Here is an 8,712-nt window from a genome sequence, read left to right on the forward strand (position 1 = left end):
ACTCCTTAAAGAAAATATGCTGTATCAAAGATATGAAGCCATATTGAGGCAATGGCAAAACAGATCTTTATTTTAATATTAAAAAACCATCTTAATAATTACTAATAATTAATAATCACATGGCATATTTCCAGTTCTAAATGTGCAGCTTAACAGTAGAATATTGGGTAAATTAAAGCAATTATCTATCTCTAGCTGACCAACAATTACTCTACATTTCTTAGGCTGTCTGATTTTAATTAGCCTGTGAAATGAGGCTGTTTAGGCAGTCTGAATCATGTTACAGAAGTTTTGTTCAGTATCCTGGTAGGTTCCCATTCAGGTGCTTGGATATTAGTGATGACAGCAGTTTCTATTTTATAAAAATGATCGAAGGCGCTCTTATTTAAGGACATTATATTTAACAACCAATAGAATTTTTGGCCATATCACCTTTGTGACATTTAACAACATAATTTAATGTTAATAAATACTACATTAGGATAAATAATGTAATATTTACATTAAATTACATTAGGATAAAACATTACATTAGGATAAAACATAAAATAATGTTAATAAATATTACATTAGGAAAATAGTTTGATCAGTTAGCTTCAGATTAATATTACTGTAATTTCACAGAATATATTTGATTTCAGAACTAATAATTTGTCAACCTGTAGAAAACTTAAGTTTATCCAAACATAATCTGAGAAGTTAAGATAAATTCTCATTTGCCTCAGGACCCAGACTTCATTGTGAACCCTATCTCACAACTGGCATTTCTTGTGTGTTAGTAACTGCTGTGGATGACTTACAAAACTACAAATACAACTCTGCCTCACTTAGTGTGCCCCAAGTTCCAGCCTCAGACTTTTTCCACAGTGGTCCATGGTTTCCCTGATCCCAAGGAGAAACTATAATCACCCTATCACTACAACCAGTTTTATTTTCTAATCTATCATGGTCATGTGCAAATATTATGTTTTAAATAAATTCATCAGAAATGAACTAAATTGTTTTTAAAATAGTTTAATGAATGATCCTCTAATAGATTTTTAAGATAAGAGTTATAGACATAGAAAAACAAGGCTGGGAAGGTCCTTCACAGAAACATCTAATCCAAGTGCTTTTCTTTAGTGAAAGAAATTGGAACAGGTGATTAGCTATTCCTTCCTTAAGGTCTTACAAAATATTCCATAACTCTCTTAGCAATCCAGTTTAGTATTTAGTCACACTGATGATATACTCTTCAGGTCCATTTCTTCATCAGCTAGGACTAAATATTTTTAAAATTCTGCCTATACTGTGTTCCAGAACCAGGTTCCTCACCAGGGCTGGCTCATAATAAAGCTCTCACAGGTCCATGGAGAAATGTGAAAAACAGGCAAAGTAGTGAAATTTCCATACATATACATTTATACAGTTTAAGGAGGTGTCCTTTATTATACAATTAAGAGTTTTTTATTTTGAAAATGTTCCTTATTTTATGATATGATAGTGCAGTCATTTTTTTCAATGCCCATATTTAAGCAAATGTGAATCGGAAGCTGACAACCATCTATTGGTTCTCATAATTTTTTAAACTCAAATTTTACACTATTCTCTGGATTGTAACACAAGCTCTTCACTGTTTACAAAGTTATTTATGAACTGTGAAAATTATCTCTCCATGTTTTTTTCCCTGTACTACCAAGTTTTTCTCCTGTATTCCCCCATTCAATGTTGGCTGCCACAATCAGACAGGAAATGCAAGGACACTTCTTTCTTGCATCTGTAGTGGAAATCTTAGTGGCAAACAATAACTGTTCCAGGTCTGTCAAATAGATGCATCTCATAATTTAAAAAACTTTACTGGTGTGTGAGATCCGAAAGCTTGCAAAAATCCGGAGAGAGCAATCAATTTCTGGAAACATTATACTTAAGCTCAGAACAAAGTCCACAGAAAGTTAAATGTCTTTAAAACCACAAGAAAATATCATCCTTAAGTGCATTTATTTTAAATTAAGAATTTAAAATTAAGAATTAAGCTTTCATTAAAAGTATCATAGATTATCTTGTTGCTCACTTTATAGAAAAATATTTTATAATGAATGGTTGAAGACACTATTATTATACAATCAACATTTGTATCTGTTAAAATAACCCTGAATGACCTATTAAATTAATTCTTTCTATAATCTTTGTATAAACTAGAGAAAATATATAACATATAAAGTTCCATTTCTGCCTATAGAATGAATTTTCAGATAATGTGTAAAAATTAATTTCAAAGTTTAATTTTTAGAATATTTTTGAAATTATATAAAAATTCACTTTTTCAGCAGGAATTCAAAAAAAATCTTAAACCTCAGAATTATTTCCAAATTTAGAGTATACATTTCAAAAAAAATTATTTCTAACTTAGAAAAGATTCCATCTAGAAACTAAAGCTTAATAACCACGACTGGGGCTAGAACAGGAAGCTGAGGAAAAGTAACATCAGAGAAAAAACATAAAGAAAAAATATTCTTCACTTACCTGGCAACATTAGGCATATCATCTCAGAATTGGATATTATTCAAAATTTGTCTACAATATTTCTAACTTTGGGCTACTAAAGATTAAGTGGTGACTTCATAAACTTAATTTTTTGTGCAAAAAATATAATAATAATTCACTACCTAATTGTATTATGTACATTACTCATCTAAAATAAATCTAATGTTGAAAGAATTTGAAAGCATCAATTTAGTAAACACATTAGCAAGTAGTGAGTATATTTCAATACAGTGATTAGAATCCTGAGAAATGACATGTCATAACAAATATGAAATTCAGATGCCAAAAGTAACATTACTATTAAGGTCCTAACTTTCTTTTATTATCTGTAATTTAAAACCATACCACTTTTTAATGAATTACTATAACAGAATATACAACTACAAAGAAATCCCCAAGCTATACATTGTAAATATCACAAAGAAAAGAATTGTCAATGACATGTAGAAAATAGCTTGAACAAAAAGCATCTCCAAAAGAAGGCATTTCAGGAAAAATGTCAATTTTAGATAAATATAGAAAACATACACATGAGAAAAATTGTTTGTCCCTGAAAAATGAGCTAAAAATAATGTAATATGTTGCCATTAAAAATGTTAAGGTCAGGCCAGGTGTGGTGGCTCACGCCTGTAATCCCAGCACTTTGGGAGGCCGAGGCTGGTGAATCACCTGAGGTCAGGAGTTCGAGACCAGCCTTGCCAACATGGCAAAACCCCATCTCTACTAAAAATACAAAAATTAGCTGGGCGTGGTAGTGGGCACCTGTAATCCCAGCTACTCGGGAGGCTGAGGCAGGAGAATCGCTTGAACTCAGGAGGCAGAGACTGCAGTGAGCCAAGATCTGGCCATTGCACTTCAGCCTACATGACAAGAGCGAAACTTCGTCTCAAAAAAAAAAAAAAGTTAAGGTCATGAAAATGTAAATTACGTTAGCAGAAACAATTCAACAAGATTCATCCTTTTTCTACTTAAAAAAAAATATCCCATAGACCAGAAATGTATATTAAGTATAAGAATAAACGGTGAGAATCTTTTTTGTTTTTTGTTTTTCTTTTGAGATGAAGTCTTGCTCTGTTGTCCAGGCTTGAGTGCAGTGCGACAATCACAGCTCACCTCAACCTCAACCTCAACCTCCCCTGGCTCAGGTGATCCTCCCACCTCAGCCTCCTGAATACCTGAGACCACACTTGGCTAATATTAGTAAAGATGGGGTTTCGTCATGTTGCTCAGGCTGGTCTCGAACTCCTGGGCTCAAGAGATCTGCCTGCCTTGGCCTCCCAAAATGCTAGGATTACAGGTGTCAGCCATTGCACCAGGCCCAAAAAGTGAGAATCTTAATGGAAAGAGATGCAAAGGCCACCTGACACGAGGTATCTAAGAGTCAAACTCATAGAGGTTAAGAGCAGAATAGTGGTCGCCAGGAACTGAGGGGAGGCGGGAAAGACGAGTTGCCGTACAGTGGGCGTGAAGTTTCAGTTACTCAAGATAAGTTTCAGAGATCTGCTGTACAATGGTTGTGCCTATACATAAAAATACTGTATTATACACTTAAAAATCTATTAAGAAGGTAGTTCTCATAGTATTCTTACCACAATAAAAAGAAATGAACATTAAAAAAATTTCATTAGCCACCACAGAACGTAGGGAACAGAACAGTGGACTCCACACATACCCGTGAGAACCACAGTATGCTCTCCGCCACAAGCTACTTGGATCACCTTCTCGGGAATTTCAGACACCAGCTGGGGTGTTCTGTGATTGCCCAGGAGCTGATTGGGAAGACCTAACTTCCCATTCTCAGGTTCTCCAAACACATATAGCTCACCATCTGCTATTGAAGGAAAAGTACAGTGATTAGTGATGACATACATATGAACAAAAAGCTGGTCTTACCTTCAAAAAAAAAAGTTTTGACAAGGATAACTTAATACATTTGAACTTTCTTGAGATATTTTTACTGTATGATAAGGAAATAAAGCTAGATTTTCTTTTCTCCTTGATTATTTTAATCCAGTAATTTTCATGAAAAATTCATGACTACCCCTACTAATAAACTAGAAAATTAGTGCTTTCACAAAAGTGAAGAATATCTTGTGTCTTTTACTTACTTAAAGCTCCCATAAAAACATGAATTTTTTCTTGCTCCCTATGGTATCTCCAAAACCTAGCAGTGTCTAGAACAAGCATTTAATATTTGTGGAATAAATGAATGAATAATTGCTTTATATGAAACTGGTTTTAGAAAACTCACTTATGTGTGCAGTAAATATGTTAGGTAAATCTTAAGATAGCAGATTTTACCCATTTAGATGGCACTTCCTCCAAGACTCTTACCAAGGAGTTCCTGACACTTAATCACTGCCCTGTCCATACTAACACTATTAATTTGCTTCTTTATTACATTTATCACACTGTATTATGACTGCGAACTTCTTGAAAGCAAGAACTTTCTATTCATTTCTATGCAATTAACTGAGTTCTATAAAGTAGAATTTAAAAACCTCGTGTAAGTGTATCATCCAATCTGAAGAATGACATGGAACATATCACCATTGGTATGAGCAAAGAGACAACAGAGCAGATCTGCTTGCTTATTCTTTGCAAGTCTCTGAGAGAACCATGATTGATCCTTGCCCAACCCCTGAGAAGGTGGCCCCTGGAGTGTTCTTTATGTGAATGATTAATGATTTTGTTATACATACCAGAGCAATGAACTATGCCAGATTAGGTTTGTCAGGGCTGCTTGCACAAACATCAACATTGACGATGTGCACCTGGCTTCGTTATTGAGGGTCCTGAGTTTCAGCTGCTGTGGCCAGTTGCTAGCAGGAGGTGCCTACGTGACCAGCCCCCTAAATCCCCTAGAAGCAACAGAATGGGCTTCCCTGGGCAGAGACACTCCACACATCTCCCCGTAGTTCACTGCTAAGAAGAAAACATGCCCTGTGTGGTTTCCTAAGAGAAAGTACTAGGAAGCCCAAGCTTGACTTCTCTGGACTCCACTGCAGATGCTTATCTTTTTCCCACTTTTTCTTTTTGCTTTGTATCCTTTGCTGTAATAAATCTTATTCATAAGTATAATCTGCTATTGAAGACTGTGAGTCCTTCTAGAAAATCACAGAACTTCGGGAAGGTGTGGGACAGCCAATGCACAAGATATGCACCACTTAGAACTTGCTCAAATACTGTAAACACAGCTATATTGATTTTCTGAATTGATCTGCACAGAAAATGAAGTTTTATGGACCACAGTTTTCTATGAAGTATTTAGCAAACATTGGCACAAAAGTGGTGCCCAGTAAGTTAGCACCCTTCTGTTTTCCCATGCTTGTTGTCTCCCATAGGAAACTGGTTCCTAAGTCCTGATGAGTCTCTCTCCATTTCTGTCTATAGATTCCTGATTCCCTTTACACCTTAACATGAATTTTCGCCTGGATCAAGTTTTCCAAATGTCTTTCCTACCTCTAGTCTAATATACCCACACAATATCAGATGTATCTTCCAAAAACAAGGCTCTAATTATGACACTTCCAAATAAAAAAAATATATGTATCAAGTATAAACTGCAGACTGTTACAAGAGACCTTCCATATTAGGTTCCCGGACTACTAACCAGTCATGTTTTTCTATCTACTTCCCAACCTGATGACTCTCTTTTGAGTCACATCCTCCCTTGAGAATTTGATGACAGCTCTATAAAAAAAAGTACACATCCCAGCAGGGTGTGATGGCTCATGCCTGTAATCCCAGCAGTTTGGGAGGCCGAGGCTGGTGGATGGCTTGAGCCTAGGAGTTTGAAACCAGTCTGGGCAACATGGTAAAACCCAGTCTCTACAAAAAATACAAAAATTAGCCGGGTGTGGTGGCAAGCATCCTTGTCCCAGCTACTCAGGGGAATGAGGTGGGAGGATCACTTGAGCCCAGAAGGTCTAGGCTACAGTGAGCCGTGATTATGCTACTGCACTCCAGCCTGGGCAACAGAGTGAGACCTGGCTCAAAAAAAAAAAAATGCACCTACCAAATTTAGCATATCATTTCAGGGGTTCACATTCCTTTAGGATCCATGATCCCTAACCTCTAAACAAACAACCTCTAAACAAACTCAGCTATGCAATAATCTCCAAATACATGATTTACTTTTCTGTCTCTACATCTCTGCACGTTTTTGTCTCTGCCTGGATTGTTCTTCCCTCATCTCTGTCTCTCTCAGAGTTGTTTCCATCTTTCATGGTTAATCTCAAATACCACCCTTTCTCTGAAATATGTCCTGACGCCCCTAACAAGAAATAATATTTTTTCTTTCTTGATCTCACGTAAGACTCTGCTATCAAATGTCTTATGTTACCAATCATGGTCTGCTGTGTATTGCAGTTATTGGTCTAGGACAGTAGCAAAAAGTATGTGCTACAGAGTCAGACTGCCTTGTCTGCATCTGGATTCTGCCACTTACTGAGTCATACTGAGCAAGTTGTTCAATCGCTGGGCCTGTAACATGGGGATAAAAGTGCCTATATGATAGGGTTGTTTCATAGGAATAACCGAATTCATGCATTCAAAGGCACATAGAACATATAATCAGTGCCTGGTCATTATTAGTTGCTATCACATCCTCCTCTTCCTCTTGTATATGGAGAGAAACTACATGTCAGCAGAAGTTGTTCAGGCTTTTAGAACTGGAAGACTGGAGTTCGAATTCTGATTCTGCAACCCAATTGCAGCATCCACCTTGAATAAAACTGTGTTATAAACCTGCCTGCATATATGGAATCTGAGATACGACCACCTCTCTCCCAGAGTGGTTGGGAGATTAAATGAAATATATTTGTACTTGAAAATGCTTTGTACATGGAAAAACTATACATCCTATAGTTTGACTGTAAACTCCAGAAGGGCAGGTACTACATTTTAATCAACTTGGTATTGTAAGAAATATCATTTAAAATGACTTTTACATAGTAAGTTGCTGAAGTTTCTCACAGTGTCAACTTTTTAAAGTAAAATGTTGTACCTATAAAGCACGGGTGTCCAATCTTTTGGCTTCCCTGGGCCACATTGGAAGAACTGTCTTCAGTCACACATAAAATACACTAACACTAATGATAGTTGATGAGCTAAAAAAAGAAAAGGTCTGTGCATAAATCTCATGTTTTAAGAAGGGTTACAATTTGTGTTGGGCGGCATTCTAAGCCATCTTGGGCTGCGGGCTGGACGAGCTTGCTATAAAGGGTTAGAAAAGATATTTCCTGTAGCTATCAGTAGGACCTTCCTTAAAGGGGAAGGTGAGTGCTTTTAATCCATATAAAATGTTTTATTTAATTCCAAGGTCTTTTTCTTATTTATATATAAAAAATAAAATAACATTTATCATGAAGAACAAATAGGTCATTTCATGTCAATTATATCTACTTCACTTAGGCTTATTTTTATAAAATCTGGATTCCTCAAACTATCTACCTGGCTCTGACAGCTACCTTCCTCAGGATTCTGATCTTATGCACACTGCCAAGTCTCTATTCTCCTGTCTCTGAAGATTGCTCCACAAATTCCTGCCCCCAGTTCCCATGACCCCTACTCATTTACTTATATCCCCTATTGTACTACACCTAATTCAGTGAATCATTGGTTGAAATGCTCAGACCCAGCCATTAACATATCAGATGAAAAGACACAGAAATCAGGGATAATATCTGAAAACTCCATAGATTTTATTTATCTATAATATCTAAAAATTGAATATTTTATATAATTTATAATATGAACTTGAATTGAGAACATGAATTTAAAACACGAACATGAGCATTTAAACATACTAGTAGGTGAAAAATCTGTAGGAAGTCTTAAACATAACTATCTTAGTAATACGTTCTGTATTTTTATTAGGAAATAAACTATTCTGTTTGGAGGTTCCTCAAAAAACTAAAAACAGAGTTACCATATGATCCAGCAATCCCACTGCTGGGTATATACCCAAAAGAAGAGAAACCAGTATATCAAAGAGATATCTGCATTCCCATGTTTGTTGCAGCACTGTTCACAATAGCCAAGATTTGGAAGCAACCTAAGTGTTCATCAATAGATGACTGAATAAAGAAAATGTGGGGCCAGACGCGGTGGCTCACACCTGTAATCCCAGCACTTTGGGAAGCCAAGGTGGGTGGATTACCTGAGGTCAGAAGTTCAAGACCAGCC

At 36.2% G+C, this 8,712-nt stretch overlaps 1 protein-coding gene and 1 non-coding gene across 7 annotated transcripts in view; both read right to left on the bottom strand.

Moving 5' to 3' along the window:
* The window catches only part of RPGR (retinitis pigmentosa GTPase regulator), a 62,752-nt gene that overhangs the window by 41,206 nt on the left and 12,834 nt on the right, over positions 1 to 8,712 (bottom strand). For all 6 annotated transcript variants that reach the window (XM_032756731.2, XM_032756732.2, XM_032756729.2 and 3 more), the window contains exon 7: positions 4,196 to 4,354. In XM_032756731.2, the coding sequence (XP_032612622.1) occupies positions 4,196 to 4,354 (159 nt within the window). The remainder of the gene's footprint in view (positions 1 to 4,195; positions 4,355 to 8,712) is intronic.
* LOC116812349 (small nucleolar RNA SNORA31) lies at positions 1,686 to 1,815 on the bottom strand. Its single transcript, XR_004370653.1, has one exon. It is a non-coding gene; the product is annotated as a small nucleolar RNA SNORA31 (small nucleolar RNA).

This window comes from Hylobates moloch, unplaced genomic scaffold (assembly GCF_009828535.3).
Source record: "Hylobates moloch isolate HMO894 unplaced genomic scaffold, HMol_V3 SCAFFOLD_7, whole genome shotgun sequence".
Lineage (NCBI taxonomy): Eukaryota > Metazoa > Chordata > Mammalia > Primates > Hylobatidae > Hylobates > Hylobates moloch.